The sequence below is a fragment of the Nylanderia fulva genome, unplaced genomic scaffold (assembly GCF_048542155.1).
Source record: "Nylanderia fulva isolate GAGA-0341 unplaced genomic scaffold, ASM4854215v1 Scaffold4, whole genome shotgun sequence".
NCBI lineage: Eukaryota > Metazoa > Arthropoda > Insecta > Hymenoptera > Formicidae > Nylanderia > Nylanderia fulva.
This window is the reverse complement of record NW_028190476.1, coordinates 1,352,715-1,372,001: the sequence shown is the minus strand read 5'-3', so window position 1 is coordinate 1,372,001 and position 19,287 is coordinate 1,352,715. Positions and strand designations below refer to the sequence as shown.

Here is a 19,287-nt window from a genome sequence, read left to right as displayed (position 1 = left end):
GATGGGCGATTTATACGTAAAATGATAGCTCATGGACATTTTTTAAATTTTTATTTATCGCGTTCGTTCAATATGAAGCTCGATATTATCTCCGAGGAAAGAGCGGCAGGTTTTCCATGTTTTGTCTTTAATATTGGAAAACTACTGATAGATTTTTTTATAGACAAAATAATTTTAATATAAATATTCAGCAATATGGATATGTTTAATAATATTTCTTTTAAATAAAAATATTCCTTTTAAATAACAATTATTTCCTCCTTTTAAGTAAAATGTCAAACTATTGTATTAACTATTTAAAAATTATTATTTTTTTATATATTTTTAAAATATGATAACGTTGTTTTATTTTTTTTTTATACTTCATCCAAGAAATTTAATTTAGTTTGCAAAATTATCCTGATCAGTTAAGTGCATCAAATATTTTAATATAAAAATCCAATATTATTATATTCATATCTGCTCTCCTCAAAAGAAGATTTACTCAAGCTTTATCGAATGATTACGATTAACAAGAATCCGATATAAATCCGATACAGCGGATAAGCCCTTCCCAACGTAGCGAGCCAAGAAAAACAGAGAAGAGAGTATCTCGATATCTCCGAACCTCGGATATCTCATTCCCTTCGGTCCCTATCGGGAATATACGCAAAGTACAGACAGTTCATTCAAACTCTATCAAATGATTAACCAGAATCCGATATAAATTCGACGTGGAAGATAAGCTCCCCATCGCATCAATCTGGAAGAGAGAGAGGGATGTGGGAAGAAAACGAGGAGGAGAGAAAGATAGAAGAAAGAGAGAGAGAGGGGACAAGTTTGATATTCCTGAGACCTCTCGAAAGTCTTAAATGTTCCGCACCCCTGAAAATCACTTTTCTTCTTAATTATTCTCAGTCTTCTATTCCGATAAGCTCGTAGACGAGCTCTTCCCGATTCTCCTCTACGAAAAGTACTTCCTTCGCACCGTTCACCGATCTTTCCATCCTCATTAAAACGATCTCGACGAAACACATTTGCAGCAGCCACCACTACGACAACGTCCCGGCCGAGTCCGCCGTGGTTCATAACTTCGCAGCCGAACGTCTGGAGCACCGCTAAGCCGACCATCAGGCCTCCCTCGAGGATTACGGTACCAACGCAGCAGCCGCCACAGCCGCCGGCGCCGTCCACTCCGGCGATGCCGATAACAACGCCGGCGAGGTTAGTGTGCTACATAAACATGCGCGACTTGATAGGTTTAAAGCCGAGAGAAATTTCAGGCTTTATTCTAAAACCATACATTATGTAGATTTCATTATTTTTGCGACTCTAATAGCACAACATATCCGAAAGATATTTAGAGGATCTTCTTCGGGATATGTGTGCTGTTAGGGGAATTTCATATATCTCTATATTCATCAATATACCGGAGAAAATAAGTTTACCTTGCGTGGTCTGATCCAATCGCTGTTTTGTACATCATCGGGAATAAATATTTTTCTTCGCCTCGTTAATTTGGATTAAACGCGATCTATACGATAATCATAAAATTTGATGTATCTAAAACTAAAGAACTCTTTCCCTCCTTTTATTTTCAGTCCTTCGACAACATCCTCCATCGAGGACGAAGAAGAGGACTCGATACCTCCAAATGGCCCGGCAATGACGCCGATTATTCCCGAGACCACTCAAGCTCCGACAACGTCCACCTTCGCTCCCTGGAGAACCAGTCGAAGGACCACCAGTAAGTATTTTTCTCCTTGGGAAACATTAGATAATAATGCGCCATTTCAAACAATAATACTGATATTGATACTTCGAATTAAGCATTAAGCAAGGAATATTATATGTAAAAATATAAAATGTGTTATGTGTATTTTACGTATCTAAATCATGGAATATGACATTAATCATATTTATATCATGATTTTATGATAAACCTTAACTGCAAATATTTAAAAAATCAAAATTTTTATTAAGGAACAACTATATATTAGAGAAATCTGATTTATATAATTTAATTAGGGAAGAAATATAATTTTATGATATTTAGAAAGATTTCTTCTTGCTATTGTCAATCTGAGATTTTCAAGAGTTTCTTTGTCCTTTTTTTTAGACTACCAATTAATTATATTTGATAATCTTGGACGATAACTGCAGGAATGTCTTTACACAACCTATATTCGATATTCCGGTTATGGAGCCACGAATCTATGGATTGACTTTAAGGATAAGCTCGTATCAGACAACGCGCCATAAGCATGATAAATGACCGAGATTATGTAGTTATAACAACTGATGTAGCCATAACAATGTCTAGAGACAGGCCGCCATTACCTATTATTTATTTATTTAATTTTTCACTTTGACCACTCTCTGTAATACCCGAATACGCTTCCGTTGTTTATAAATTGTCACGGCTAAACGGCGCATTTCTGCTCCAATCACGACGAAGCATTAAGATCCCCCGGGGAGAACCGAAATTCCATTTCCGAGCGTCGTTGCGCGCACCGAGCTTGCATCCCGGAGGACTCCGCGACGCTGATATCGCATTAACGCCGTGCCGTTAACTACAGCCGTTATAATCTGAGATAGCCATTTAAGACGACGAAACTAACCGAACCGTAACCGCTATTGTTACAGTACCTAGCACGCTGTATCCGGAGTCCAGCTCCAACGGCCAGTGGTACGATTACGGTAGACAGGTGTGTCCCCCAGTGGTAGCCAGAAACTTGTCCTGGAACACGACCAGGGCCGGCGATGTAGCCGTGCAGAGCTGTCCCGGCGGTGCCAACGGTCTGGCTAGATGGCGATGTCTCGCTCGCGGAGACTCTGCCGTCTGGCACCGCGATAGTCCGGACTTGAGCGAGTGCCGGTCCGTCTGGCTGACCACGTTGGAGAACCGCGTGACGGAAGGCGACGTGATTCTCGGCATCAGCAGGGAGCTCTCGCAGGTGACCAACAACAGCCGCGGTTTATACGGCGGCGACATGATGATCACCACGAAGATAATCAAAAACATGGCCGAGAAGATGGCGCTAGACATCAAGACTTACCAAGATTTGAATCAGAGGGAGGTCAGCGTCACGGAGCTGCTGCAGGGTGTGGTGAGGACCGGTAGCAATCTACTCGACAAGACACAAATGGCGTCCTGGAAAGATCTCAGTCATCAGGAACAGATGAGGGTCGCCACGTCGCTGTTGATCGGTCTCGAGGAGAACGCCTTCTTGTTGGCCGACACGCTCATGCACGAGAAGACCATCATACACGAGAACAAAAACATACGTGAGTACTGCTAATGATGATTCGTAATTGTTACGGTAATTTACGGAATAAGCATTATTACGTCCTTCAGATACCGGATAGGGTGTGAGAGTATTAAGAATCTCAATATCCTTTTTATTAGGTTGTTATTTTTCTCTACTTACAGCTCGTCTTATTACACAATTGCTCCGTGTTTCTAGATAATCTTTGTGATTTTATCTGCAATGTAAAATAGGATCACGATTTGATTTTAAATTTGAAAAAAAAAAAACATTTTTTATTCAATTTTTTCTTTAGTTTACCTTATCAAGCACAAATTTAAAATACATTATGTTATGAGAAAAAGTTACACCGTTTAGATTATCTTAAGACTATAAATTTACTTGTGTCTGATTTTTGATATTAACTCGATTAATTTAACTTTAATAAACATTTCGTCTCATAAATATTTCTTACCAGACAACCTAGAATTTATGAAATTGTGTAATTTATCTTAAAGTAAAATTGTCATCCGGAGTAGTTATTTTCGTCCCGGCATTTTGAAAGTCATGCAGCGAGCACGCGTTTCATATGCCTCCGGCGTTCGTCGCCAGCAGTCGAATGATTTATATCATTCACGTATCCAACACCCAATAATCTCCGGTATAGATAAAATACAGATCCGAATCCATAGTAATTCTCCAGTACCCGCCTGGATTACGTTGTAATCCGGCGAGTATGAAGCGAGCGCACGTTGTTATTATTACAAAATAGCAGTAGAATTACAAGCGACTTGATTTACTTCCCGGAAGTGCGTCGCTGCTTGATTGAGCCGCAGTGTATGTACGTGCATCATAGCGTCATCAGATGCACGCTTGATAAACTGCATAACGCGGCGAAGGACAAAAAGTGTCAGAGGAAGAAGGGGGAAAGATGATGAGCGACAGCCGGTCGGATGTTGTGTAACATTCTTTCTTCGAGAAGAAAAATCGAAATCGCATTAAGTCCTTCTTCCTGCCTGCGCTACTGATTGATACCACGATCAATTCTTCATATTTTTTTATTTCGCTGCAAAATGCAATATTAGAATTATCGCACTTTTTTCGGTTATTACATTTCTTGACGAATCTGGTACAACTAAATTTTTTAAGGAAATTATTTTATTAATCTGCTTGGTTTAATTTTATTCTGATTGCGTGAATAAGAGTCGAAGGAAACGAGAAAATTAATTTCCTTTTTTCTGCAGTGGTTTTCAACTTATAAAAACATGCATTTCCGTAATAATATATTTCATTAAATTTTATAATATAGCTTTTGTGTTTGGTTAATATTTAAAAAAAAAGTATATTTTAAAATTATGCTAAAAATTTATTATAATTATATACGATTTTTATTTTATTTATAAAATGCAGTCAAATGTGCTTCGATCTCCGCGTCAGCAAGTTGTTTTATTAATTAATTCACTTATTAGATATTTATTTGTGAAAGAAGTTAAATTTTGTTGTAACATACTTAAAGTGAATATTTATAATACAAGTTTGAAAACCGCTGTGTTGTCGTAATTTAATTCGCGTCTTCCGCGAATTTACGACTGGAATTCTCACGAAGCGCATTAACCGCTCCGAGGGAGTAAAACACCTACTCGCTTAATTAGCCGCGTGCGTGTCTTCACCACAGTGATGGAAGTTCGCGTACTGGACGCGCGTAACATCAACAAGGAGCTGGAAGTTTTCCCCAGCGAGGCCTCCCAGCAAAAGTGGCCCGTCTCGAACGATCGCGTGGAACTTACCAAGGGTGCTTTGGTGGATAGCAACGAGGGTGGCGTCGTGCGGCTGGTCTTCATGGCATTTGACAGACTCGAGGAGATACTGCAGCCGCAAGCCGAGCCGCCGTCCGTCGTCGTGAACGACGATCCCCAGCTCGTGTCGCGGAGGAACACCACTCGTATTCTCAACAGCAAAGTTATCTCGGCGTCCTTGGGAAAGGGCCGGCACATACAGCTTTCGGAACCCGTCCGGGTATGTTTCAGGCATCTGGTAGTTGAAAATGTCACCAACCCCACTTGCGTCTTCTGGGATTACATCTTGAGGTAATTTCGCCTTCATCCGATCCTGTTTCCACTTTGCGCAATACTATGTAGGAATACCGGGGAGAAACAGTTTTCCTTTCTTATTTCTTTATCTTCAATTTTCTTCCTACGTCTCCGTTGCGCTATATGCAACGCTCGCGACACCCATAAATTGAAAATTTATTTATTATTTATGTTTTTACCATTTTTTTTTTAATTTGAGGAATAAAAAGTTTGATAAAAATTTGATTTAAAATTGATCGACGAATGATTTTCAAATAAATGTTGTATCTCGAAAATCTCAAATTCTTCATTTTTCAACATCGAATAACTCTTATAAATCTTGGATAAAGCTCAATCTTGAAATGCAGAGTCGGAAAATTTATAATTCATACGTGATTGGTTTTTCATGCGTCCTATATTGGATGGAAAATGATTACGCGATACTTTATTTTACATAGCGCGTGGTCGGACGAGGGATGCCAGATACAAAAGACCAACGAGACTCACACCATATGCGAATGCAATCACTTGACGAACTTTGCCGTGCTGATGGACGTGCACGCCGTCAGGCTGGACATTGCTCATCAAGTCGCTCTGCAGATCATCACGTATATAGGCTGCATCATTTCCGTCGTCTGTCTCGTTTTAGCCATTCTCACGTTTCAATTATTTCGCGGACTGAAGGTAATATATATATATATATATATATATATATATATATATATATAATCTGCGCGATATATATATGTATATCGATCAGCATTCAATTGCAGTGAAATGAAATTGTTCTCTTAACTCTATACCCCTTTTTTTACAGTCGGATAGGACGACGATCCACAAGAATCTCTGCGTGTGCCTACTGATAGCCGAGATACTCTTTGTTTGCGGGATCGGCCAGACGGATCAGAGGATCTTCTGCGGCATCGTGGCCGGCTTATTGCACTTTTTCTTCTTGTGCGCGTTTGCTTGGATGTTCCTCGAAGGTTAATTAATTTGATCGTTTTTTTCGTTATGTTTATACCCTGTTCTATTGTCATTTATTTTCTACTTGATTTTATGTCACATCGCAGGATTCCAATTATATGTGATGCTGATCGAGGTCTTCGAGGCGGAAAAATCTCGACTTCGATGGTATTATCTGGTCGCATATGGCGCGCCGCTGCTGGTCGTAGCAATTTCGTGCATAATTGATCCACTCAGCTACGGTACCGATCGGTATTGCTGGCTGCGTGCAGATAATTATTTCATCTTCAGCTTTGTTGGACCTGTGATACTCGTTATATTGGTAATTAACTGATATATTATTAATTAGTTGAACAATAAAATTGATTGACGAGAAAAGCATGTTAAGTAAAGTTGATAATTAAGGATTTGCAACTACTACATATATGTATATTAACCGTAATATTTTTTGAGATTTTTAGTTTTACGACAGTGACATCAAAAACGCCGCTATAATCGATTTTAATGATCATTTTTCGCAGGCGAATCTGGTATTTCTATCCATGGCAATCTACATGATGTGTCGGCACGCGAACACCACCGTGGCCATGAAGAGTAAAGAGCATTCCCGACTGGCTAGCGCAAGGTAAGCACAGTGATCCCTAGTAGCTTGTTTCATAGTAAATCACCGTAAATTACAAACTGTATATACCGTATATCAATCGAGTCCGTCCGTTGTCCGTCACATTCGAGATTTGATCCTCCCGTCGAAGCGTAGTATCCGAGATGTTTGTTTGATGCTTTCGGTTTACACGTTCGCAAGCTTTACTTGCTTAAAGAGATCTCCCGAACGCGGATCTTGTTGTCACGCATCTTTTGGCGGCCATGCTAACTTTTTGGTTTTGGTTTTGGTTTTGAGTCCTATGTTTGGAATGACCGCAGATTTCGTTCTCGTTCGACACATCACTGTATTGCTGTGATATACACGATATATCATATTAGGATATACACGAGTATATCGTTCGATTACACAGCTCGTCGTATGCAGGGTGCACCATTCGGGATAATTGAAAAAAATGGTCGGAATACACTAGAAACTATTTGTGATTAATATTTTTAAAAAATCCTTATAATTTTTTATTTTGCAAAGTTCTTAATTCCATGTTTTAGGTTTCAAAAATTCTGCATTTTATGCAAGATAATGCTAAGTGTTACCAAAAAGCGCGAGTGGGCTTTTTAGTGTAATAATTTTTAAATGCTTCAAAAATACGATATATAAATTTTTAAATTTGTAGATGTTAGATTCTAAAGGTTTCTGCTACGATTCCATAGATTTCGAATTTTACAGATTGTTGTATGTACTTGTGAATTTTTATTTCATAGATAATTGTATGCACAGCATATTGCAGAAAATATGTTAATATACCCATTCTTTTTTTGGACACCCTGTATATCATCACGTTTAATTTACAGAGTTTATGAACGGAATTATAATTTATGTGAAATTATTATGTGTATATAAAAAAAGGAAAAATTATCTCTATTTTTACAAAATTATGAAAACATGTAAATAATTATTTGGTGATGGTAATGAAAAAATTGTTGCAATCCCGATTCGGATTATTATAAATAACGTTTTCTCATGGACGACGAATATTAAAATATTCCTAGTTGCTATGACTTTTTTATTGGCATAATTGACATAATTATAACAATTGTATCAACAATTTTACTTGCGAGCAAAAGCGCTATGCTTTGCATATATAAAAAAAAGTAATACGAATCGAGCATTGCAAATCGAAACATAAGCTATAACAATTAATTAATGGTGCCGGAACAATCACCTAACTGCTGTCTTGTTTTATTTTTGTATTAAATCTTCTACCCACTTCTGTCTACACTGTTCTACATTCTTCTGCATGGCGTGGTTGGTTGGTAGTGGAAAGGAAGAGAATGCTCTTCCCAACAAATTGCAAGCGCACTTGTAAGATATTTACCATTTTTATTATTACTCACCATCATATCATTAACGTCGTCATTAATTACCATCTCGCTCGTTTTATTATTTTTTTTCTTTAGTCCATTTCATTTTAATTAAGCTATCCGATTATCATTTCACACTGATTTTGTGAACGTAGTCGTAGTCTTTAGTCTCTCACATCATACATCGAAACACTCGCCAAATGTCATATTGTGATACTCACCGGAAACGCGATCTAAAGTGTCAATAATATATTTATGTGTGCACAATGTAATTAATTCAACAGTTGAAGGAATAAGTGTATATAAAATGCATATTTATAATATTTGAAGATATTTGAAGAATTTTAAAGTTACTAGTTGCAATAAATTCAAAATAATTTTATTTATGAGAATTAAATTTTCTCTCTTAAAAATAAAATGCGCGCGCACTTATTCCTTCAAAATTAATTAATCATAACAATGTGATCTATTTAATTATTTCAAAATCGTGTATGTTTTGTTTTAATGAAGAGTTTATCGTTTGTTTAAATCAAAGAAAAAAATTTGCTGTACCTAGTGATGAATAATATTACATATTATAAATAATTTTAATGTATTAATTTTATAATAATAAATTTAATTTTAATTATTGAATAAAGAAATTATTGAATAATAAAATAAAATAATTCTTGCATAAAAGAACATTTTTTATCAATTTGATTGTGTCAACTTTATATTAACATATAATAGCTAAAGTTGGCTGATATAATAACTGTATATTATTCATTATATTTTTGTTATGGCATTTGCACTTCCTGTGAGTAGACACAACGGTTCACTGTGCATGTAGTATTTTCCTTAGTTTCGGGTATTACGCCTGATTTACAAGTAGATAGACGTGAAAGTATACCGTAGAGATATATCCGCCTACCTGTGTAACGTCACGTTCTAATCACAACGATTTAGATAAGACGTCGTGATTCCAGCGACGCTCAAAGCAGTGCCTGCGAAAATAAAAGATCAGACTCTGCATAATGTCGTACTACTTAAACGTCGCCCTTCGCGTGTCTCACGACAGCTACGTGACAGCGGCATTATTTTTTCTTCCAACCTTACATTTATTAATCATAAGCATTTAAACCGTGTGTTGCGATCGACTGAAGAAACTCAGGATCGATTGCAATCATTTCTTTCGTTTCCTTATAATTAATAAATAATTTGGGAAAGAAAAATGGAAATTATTAAGAAAGAAAAAGAAGCATTCATTATAACAGATGAGAAGTTGTAACCAATATAGAATGTCGTAAAGAATTATCGCAAAAAATTCAAAATGCAGAGATTATCTCTGCATCACCGATATTTTCTTTCTCTTCTTTGTAGCAGATTGTCGAATCTATGTTTTTATTAAAATGTTACAAGAAAATTTAAATAATACAATTGATCCTGAGTCTTTTTAGAAGAGGCGCGCGCACAATGTGTACGATACAAGATTTGAATTTTTCAATAAAATTAGATATTCCATCGAAATTTTGCGCGATTATATATTGATCCTCTTTAAGCGTCGCCATCGCGATTTGTATTGTATAACAGAAACCTGGGACTAGCTGTTCTTCGATGTAATTTATTATCCTGTATCTTCTGATCAGGGCCTGGCTGCGGGGCGCTATCGTGCTAGTGTTTCTACTAGGTCTGACCTGGACGTTCGGGCTCCTCTACTTAAACCAAGAGTCCGTTGTGATGGCGTATATCTTCACCGTATTGAACAGTCTCCAGGGGCTGTTTATCTTTGTGTTCCATTGCGTACAGAACGAGAAGGTAAGGGAATACGTCGGGGCACAGAAGTCCGCCTTGATTTAGACAGTTCTGGTAACATTGCCGAATGTTCTCGGAGAGAGAAAACAGACAACAAACTTCGAAGTTATTCGAAAAATATGTAACATGATAGAAATATGTAATTTTTATCGCATAAGAATAATCTCGTGCAATTCTTTATAATAGCAATTCAACTTTGCATCGATACGCTTCCTATAAGATCATTTTGATTGCATATTTTTAATGAACGATTGATGTAATGAAATGTGTTATGTACTTCGATGCCTGTAGAAAAAAATTGTGTACAATTTTATATTTCTTTACAATGAGATTAATAGCAGCAAGTTGTAATGATCTTTTATAAATTCATGTGTTTCCACATTTTTGTATAAATTTTTGTACAGAGTTAAAAATTGAAGAATTTCTTAACACTTAAGTTTAACATATCGATTACGTAATTGATAATGCTAATTAAGATTGTCGAGACGATCATGTCAACATCGTATTATTTTGCTCACGAATATCAGAACATGAAGATGAGAAAAATGATATGTTTAATAAAATGTTGTGGTAATACAAATTATTGTGCGTTTACTTCGCGCACTTTCGTCACCCGTAGTACGCTTGTTATAGTTTTCTCAAGAATTTAATTTTTTTTATTGTTGTCATCGCGAAAAGCACCGTTGTTATTCTCATTTCTCGTTAACTCGGCACCAGAATTGCGAATTTTCTCAAGTTTGTATTGCACAATATTCTCACAAAAAATAGCTGCAGACAGCTTCCTCACTTTTTTGCCTAAAGATAATATAAATATATTTTTAAACGTACACTAGAGCTACTTTTTGCAAAGTTGTCTGCAGTTTGCATATATATATACAATATATATATATATCAGACCCGAAGAGACGCACGTGACGCATCCGCACGCTGTCTCGCACAGACCTTTAGTTCTTTCACGCACCGTTAAACTCGTTTTGTCGGGTCGGGCGGGTTTTGCTTCACTCTTGCAGGTGAGGAAGGAGTACAGGAAGTTCGTGCGTCGCCATTCCTGGCTGCCGAAATGTCTGAGGTGCTCGAAGACAGTGACAGGCGGCTCGGCCGGCTCCACCGGTGGCAGCGGCGGCCCCGGCGGTGCAAACGGTGGCAAGGACTTCGCCTCGCACAACACCTCGTCGAATCCGTCAGCCCCTACCACCGACAGCTCCGGACTGTCACCCCATGCGGCCACCAATGTGGGTACCAACGCTAGCACTACGTCACCGCCGAACAATCACAACAACCTGACCACCTGTAACAATACGAATCTTTCGATAAACGTGAACCTGAACAATTTGTCGCTGCGATCGCCGGTCGGGGCACACCAGATGCACATGATGGCACCTAGCAACCACAATAGGCATCTCACCCAGCAAGGTATCCAAATGCCGCTTATACACCAAACCGAAACGCGTGGATAACGAAGCGAAATAAAGAGATCGCTCCGCGGAACCAGGGTGACCGATATCTCTTATGAAAATTCAGATCATAATTTTTGCAAATATTATGTCGTTTTGTATTTAGATTGATTCAGTGAGCTAGTTATTTGCTAGTTAATTGTTATTCAAATGATAGTTTATATATCTAATTTTAATTTTAAAAAATAATTTAATTAAATTATTAATTAATTCAAGGATTAGAAAATCAGTTGAACTATGTAGACTTACAATTAATCTCAACGTTGATCGATGAATATATTTATTATTATTTTTCTTTCACTCTGCTCAATAAAGATGAAAAATAATCATACTATATGTAGAATCACATCATATTTGTAAAAATCAGTACATATAAATTTTTGCAAGAATATTGGTTACTATGTTTTTTCGTGGAGCCCAAAATTGTAGTAGTTCGAAAGAGGAACGTGCGTCTTCCCTCTCCCTCTCTCATTTTTTGTTCAATATAGCAATGACGGTGCAATACTTGGTTATTATGAAGTACACAATTAATGTCTGTTTCTTTTTTAAATAGACAAAATTAGATAAGTATATGTAATAACTTTTGTATACTCTCTCATGGGAACGAGTATCGACAAATTGCGTTTCTACCTTTTTTCTCTGTATATTCTTTTCTCGCTTTGCTCTTTCCAGTATGATTATAAATAACACAAGTATGATCCGTCTGTAATTAATTATTATCGCTCACTTTTTGCCTGTCGCTCAGAACTCAAGCCTGCCTTCCTTTAAGCTTGTCCCCTTCACAATTGAAAGATTGTTGCTAGTCATAGTCTTCTTTTCACGTGAATTACGATTTCTGTCTGTCTATCTATCTGTCTCTCTCTCTTTTTCTCTCTCTCTCTCTTGATTCTCTCAACGCGTGTAAATAGACCTTAGTCCGTCATATATTTAGCGCTAAATGTGATTTATTTAATCCTCAATTTTATGCTTACAATATATTTAATTAATGGAGCAACAGAGTTTTGACTAAAATATAATGTCTCCTTTTTTTATCTTAATAACTTATTATTAATTGTACACCAAATTTATTGCAGGATATATTTGAGGCATGCAAATTCTGCTTTATTGCCTTTATTCAAGGCTTGGTGTGCATTCGAGGGTGTTTTTTTTTGTTAAAAGTGAGAATTACAATAGTATAACATTTTCTGATAAATATTTTTTTATTTCAAAATTATCTAGCATATGTATATATAGAATTGAGAGCGACTTTTGTACGCCTACAGTTATACAATCAAAAATTTTATTTTTTAAAATCCTTGTATTATACAAATATTAATCGAGATTCTTCGTGAATTAATTATATTATTTTTCTCCCCTAGTTTTCTATTTATAATGATGTCATTCAGTACATTCAACTTTATTGCTCGAAACAAAAAATGTGTCTAAAAGTTTTTTTGTCAGCAAACCACTTCAAAAACTGACTCGCAGAACGGCGAGGTAAAAGGCATTTAACGAACCATTCGACTCTTTCGATTCTATCGCGTTGAGAGAGTCGAAAAGAATTAGTCGACAAAAATGAAGTGAGAAGGAGAGAAAAAGAGAAAGAGAGAGAGAGAGAGAGAGAGAGAGAGGGAGAGAGAGAAAGATAGAAAAACTAGCGAGACAAAAAATGTATTCAGAAAATATATTCAGAAGAGATGGTTGAATGTGCTCATGCTGTTATACGACTTGTAGGAAAACGCCAGCAAGAGCGAAACTCCGATGTTAAAAGTAACTAAACGTAAGAAGTTTCATAACAAAGTTTCAACGCAAGTTTACTTTTATATTAGTTTAATTTTCAGTGTTAAATAAATTATTTTTAAATTATTATTTCTTATTTTTATAAAATAATTTATTTAAAACACGAAACTAATTTCTTACTGCAAAACTCTTTAATTTTCATCGTTAAATTACTTGTGCATTGCTTACGTTTATGTTTAAATTTTTCTAAAGAAAAGTAGAAACGATAAAAAAAGAAATAAAAAAAGTAGCATTTTTTCTTTCTGTACAATTATGTCAAACAGTATACTCTTTTTCATCAAACTGACGTTTTTCATTACTTATTCTCTAGTTTATAATAATTTTAATATGCAAAATGTTTTAAATAAATCATTGTTTGATATTGAGAGTTCTCATTTTGCGCTCGTTAAAGAAATAAATAAAATTCGTCGCTTCTTGTTAATCTTGATTTAATTTGAATTTCTCGATAATATGACCTCATTAAACTTTCAATTAAAAATATCACTCTCTTTCTCTCTTGTTCTTGCATTTTTTTACTTGAAATATCAAACAAATATAATCTCTCGAGACAATTAAATGATCGAGTTCAAATAAATTGAAACGTATCGCTTAATCGTCGATTAGTTTCAAAATATAAATATATTTATAATTCTATATCTTGATTAAAAAATTGTCGATTTTATAATAAGAAATTCATTTTTATATAACTTTATCGAATTAAATTTCTAATAATCAGATTGTTATTTTTACTTTTGAAACCACTTATGTCATCTTTTTTATTACTATTATATATTTTTTCTGTTCTTTTTGTATTCGTCGTCTTACTTTTTTCTTACAAAGTTAGCACAAAAAATTATCTTGCAAAAGTTGCTGAAAGAAAGCTTGACTTGAAAAATCTTTGTATCTAAAGTATATTTCGGAGATAATATATTTGTCTTTTCTTAAAAGACAAATCAATTATTTTCAGATTATCAATGTGATAATGATTAAAGGTTCCCCATTCTGTAAACTGTAAATAACGCGTGGAAGGCAGGCACAGCACGAATACTCGAATTCGCACTCTCGCGAGTACGCTCGCTCGCAAGACTTCCTACTAACAGTGGTGATTTCCGTGCTTCTTATCTGGCCTCGGGGTTTGGTGTAACGCGGTTGCTGGCTACTTTGTACCCTCTCACCCCCAGCTCGTTCCCTTTCTCATTACGAAGAGCGCAGATTTGCGCGATTCACCGTTCATTTCAGGTTTTCCGGATCATCGATGAAATCTGTGATCAGGTAAAAAGGCAGTAAGTGACATAATTTCGTCGAAATGGATATTTTACACAGAAAATGGTAGTTGCAGTTGTGCAGTTGAAATAATTTGGTAAGTCAAATTTAGCTACTAAATAAATAAATTATAAATTTTTATATTAAATAATAAAAAGGCTAGAATATACAATATTATATAGTTAATGAAGTAATCAAGTAAAAATTTAAAGCTATAAAGCTCTGAATTTTGTTCGCTGACTAATTCTATCAAGATTTAATATAGTATTTAATATGTAGAAATATAGTAAAAACACATTATCAAAATCATTCATATTTATATGTATTATTACGTGATAAAGATATAAATTTTATTTGTTAATTACTGCCTTTTGCCCAATCATAGAAATAATTTTGAATACGCGTGCATTTTCTATTGTATTTCTTTCTATCTAATCCTTTCGTTCGCCATATTTGATATGTCGAACAAGTTTTATTTAATTAGCAAATGATGAGTAGATCTTTATTATAATTGAGGCAAACCTCTGTGATAATATACCCTATATTCCTTATAATTATACGGAAACTTTTATCAATTTATTATATTTATTTTATTTATTATGTATAAGTTTTCCATATATAAAGTTATGTATAAATTAAATTTTTTTTCTAGAGAGGAAAACTATGTAAATTTTTGTCTGCACTGTTTACAGATTGATGAAACATAATTTCAAAAAAATTTATATTTTTTCTCAATTTAATTGAGAAGTAAATAATCTGAAACTAAAAATTTTAGTTGCTTAATTACCAAACTTTTTTTTTATATCCACATTCACCAATCAGATCCATGACGGAGAAGTTTAAACAAAAAAAACTTCCATCGACTATAGAGAAGGTATACGTTTAGAAAGATTCGTAATGTACCAGTGGACCTAATTCCAACTAGACACGCGAAGGGCGGAGTACGAAGAGATGCACTCTATGCAGACACTTACACATTGCATTTCACATTGTTTTGCTCTCTTGCACTTACTGGATCTTCCGTATTCCGCCTGAACGTGCTTCAAGTATAATTAAGTGATTTTTTTTTATTTCTTCTCGAACAAGCGATCGATTGAAAACGCTTTTTCGAAAATGCAAATGCACGCGCATAACGATTATATGTTGCGTTTGCAACTGGTTGCATAAAAGTGCGTTTTCCATCGAACTTGCCGCAACGCATTTTACATGCCGAATGCATTTTATTTAATCTCTTTGCACTTGTCGCGCAGAGTATTATTAATCGACTCGTGAAAATGTTGAAATCATATTTATTAATGCACTAATTTATTTTCGAGCGAGCAAGAAAACATGAAGATATTACACACTATTTATTTATTTCCTTTTGATTGAAATATTAATTTTTTATTACGTAAAATTGAATATTGAATTAAGTGTGTAATTGAAAATTGAATTTAATAATCATAATATAATAATGAGAATAAGAAAATACCGTGATTAGACTTGCGCTTCAAGTATAAAAGATTAAAAAATAATCAAATGCTCGCACAGGCATTCACTTACATGATCAACCACTTAACAGAAAATTAAGAAAAAAAAAGAAAGATCGAGGAAAATCAATCCATTACATATATTTATCACACACCTCCACCGCATCACACATGCTCATTCACCGGTCTCTTTTGCTCTTTTTCTCTCTTTCTCTCTCTCTATATATTTTTTTTCTCTCTACTCCTATTCATTAGATGCATTTCGCTGATTAACACATACCCATGAGATAAACTATAGAGAAAATTTTCAGATAAATAAAACCAGATGAGTGATTATTTCATTGACAGAAACTTCCAATTCTGTACACTATAGATGATTACAAGAGTACAATTCAATTTTGCCATTTGAAAATTTCGAAAGAAACCGTTTTTCGATTCATCCTTTTTTCCAAATATGAATAATGCATGTTTATTTCCAAATTCAAGCATTTAGACGATTCAATTTTTTGGATGGAAAGAGCTTCTCTGGGCTCGCTCTTCAAAGATCTTTCATTCCGCACGCTTCGAAATTTCATTATCATACATGATTCATCCAAGCGGAAGGCATCGCACAGCGGCTCTTTCTCGATCTGTGTCAGAGAGCCGCAGGTCGTAGGTTTCTCTAAGAGCGGAAGTCCGGCTGTAACAGGTCGCGTGACCCGTCCCTATAGAATCTCGAAACAAGTGCAATCACGTGTCGTCCTCGCGCAACAACCACCGCTCGTCCACCGAAGGGTGAGAGAGAGAAGAAGGCCGCAACGTGTCCGGGAAGAGCCTTTCAGCGTGCGTGCCGACGTCGCGTATCTCAGAACGCTATGTCGTAGATTCGCTCCCGCACGGGTTAAATCTGTTCTGCTTCCGGTGCCGCGCGTCGCGCGAGATACCGCTGAATATGTACAGCGCCTCATATCTCCCCCGTGTCGTGCGGAATTTACGCGCCCTTCCTCTTCCCCGTATCCACACAATTATGTATCCTAATTGGTGCACGAGGTCTCTTGTCCCGCTGCTTCATCGATCGAGGAGCTTAAGCCTTCCGGTCTTCCCACAGCCCTGTGATTTCAATTGGGAACACGTATTATTTATGGACAAGATTTAGCCGTAATAGTGAAGCTAATCGATAGAGCTAATTATTATTTAATACATTATTTTTCAAAGTTTTTTTTTAACTCTTCATATTTTTTATGGACTATAAAAATAATAAAAATGAATTATTATTTATAGAAAAAGGTTTATATTTGTTAAATGAAAGAAAAATTGGGAACTAAAGATATTTATAAAATACAATCACAGGGCTTGAAATAAATATAAAAAAATAGATTAATTCACAAATGTGTGTTTTCGAGGAAATATCAAATTTTTGAATTTTTTCCTGACAGATCTCTTCAATTTCCTACTTTTTACTCCTAAAATCAGTGCAGCGATCGAAAAACTCTTTGTTTACTGACACGAACAACCCGTTGACACCCAAATTGAATGTACGCAAAAATTCTGTGATTTGATATATATATATATATATATATGTATATTTATATTTCAATTTTTCTGGCGGTGATTACGCATAGAATAATACCTAGAGAATATTAATTCATTCATTCACACGCATACACCGAAACACACGAGCGATACTGACAGAGCTGGCCCTGCTTATCAGTAAACAAAGGGTTAAGGGGGAACGGCGGATTGGTTGCTTTTGCAGTACTTGGTATCCGGTCGAAGCTGGGCGATAGTCGATAGGCAGCCGGCAGTACCGGTGCCAGATGAATCCGCCTCGACCGAGGCTCACATCGTGGCCACCCTGCCGTACGCACGTCACGCCTTCTTACCCTCAGCTCCCAATATCCCCAAATCTGCCACCGCCACTTGGGGCCACCTTAACAAAAACCTCATGTGGAAGGTAACTAATTCACCGCTAAACTCGCTCGCTGTGTTTCTCACCATCTAGAGGCGGCTCTATAGGCAAGCTCTACGATCGTTTACATTTTTGTACATTTCAAAGGTCTTAATAAAAGACCTTTATTTAGCGCGGCTAAATTATATTTCCAACTACGCAATTTAATTTTATTTCTCAAATTACATTTCTCAATATTTATTATAATTAAAATCTTATTGCAACTTTAATCAGTGTACTCTTAATTTTTGAACGAGACAGTCAAACTATAAGCGTTCTATAGTGAAATTTCGAGATTATGGCTTTGTATTTGCGTCCAACTCGCTAATATTATCATATACGTACGTTTGCAAGGATTTGCCAAACCGCTGCTTCTGCATTGATGAGATCCTCGCTAAGTACGATCTTCACGTTGGCAAGCGGTTCGCGTTTACAAGAACCAGCGGTCTTTGTATGCGCAAGGATCTTGCATTTGCGAGGAGTACACTAATCAAGCATATAGTCCACGTTTGCAAATACCTTGGCAACTGTTACCCTCGTATTCGCGAGCATTTAACTATTTCTCGCGAGAGGATTTGGCTAATTATTATTACTCTAATGTTTGCAGAAGTTCCATCAAATTGGTCGGCACGCGTTTATAAAGACTTTCAAGTTTTCAAGTTCTTTTTTTTTCAAGAACCTAAATAAAATATACATATATACCTCTACCAAGAGAAAGTTTCGCTTAAAACTAGAGCCGCCTCGATTTTCATCGTGTGTCTTTTGATCTCTCTCCTTCTTTCTTTTATTTCTGCATGGTGTGCAGTATTAATTTTCACTCATGCACAGTATTTATTCATCTTTACGCATCCTAGGAGTGAGCCTGATCCGAATTTTGAGCATGGAGATGCGGATACACCTTGTCTCGACGTGTATCGTGAGATTATTTTTCAAGCTTGCGACATAGCGTGTACCATAATAATTCTTCGATTGCAATATTTCTCCATCTTCTTCTTCTGCGTATTAAAGAAGTTGAACAAATAATATTTTTCTGAAATTGAATTTAAACATAAAACGGATCTCTTTACATATTCAGATATGACTTGTTCGATAATACGATAGAATAATAAAATGTTGCATTACTTGGAAAAATATATGCAATAAAGTATGTTAAAAAAATAATTCATACATTTGGCGTCGTAGCATTAAAAAGAGAGAATTAACTTTCCTACATTTATTTACGCAGTAATAACGTAAGAGAGTAAAATAAAATTGCATAAATTATGGAGACATAAATCAACTTCTCTATCCGTAAAGGAAACAAGCTTGTTTACTGGACGTATATATTTGTACATATATATATAAAGATTAATTTTTTTCGATCTTTGCAATCCTCGAATTCTTTTGCAAAAATACTGTAAGTAC

The 19,287-nt window shown here is 35.7% G+C and overlaps 1 protein-coding gene across 6 annotated transcripts in view; it reads left to right on the top strand.

The window, feature by feature from the left end:
• The window catches only part of LOC114944894 (latrophilin Cirl), a 422,503-nt gene that overhangs the window by 392,630 nt on the left and 10,586 nt on the right, over window positions 1–19,287 (top strand). For 4 of the 6 annotated variants that reach the window (XM_085486054.1, XM_085486055.1, XM_029320954.2 and 1 more), the window contains 12 exons: window positions 1,023–1,203; window positions 1,581–1,726; window positions 2,626–3,267; window positions 4,903–5,314; window positions 5,755–5,980; window positions 6,114–6,279; window positions 6,367–6,581; window positions 6,781–6,884; window positions 8,178–8,222; window positions 9,847–10,015; window positions 11,023–11,244; window positions 17,692–17,889. In XM_085486054.1, the coding sequence (XP_085342180.1) occupies window positions 1,023–1,203; window positions 1,581–1,726; window positions 2,626–3,267; window positions 4,903–5,314; window positions 5,755–5,980; window positions 6,114–6,279; window positions 6,367–6,581; window positions 6,781–6,884; window positions 8,178–8,222; window positions 9,847–10,015; window positions 11,023–11,244; window positions 17,692–17,889 (2,726 nt within the window). The remainder of the gene's footprint in view (window positions 1–1,022; window positions 1,204–1,580; window positions 1,727–2,625; window positions 3,268–4,902; window positions 5,315–5,754; window positions 5,981–6,113; window positions 6,280–6,366; window positions 6,582–6,780; window positions 6,885–8,177; window positions 8,223–9,846; window positions 10,016–11,022; window positions 11,245–17,691; window positions 17,890–19,287) is intronic. The other 2 variants (XM_029320955.2, XM_029320956.2) reach the window with 2 other exon arrangements.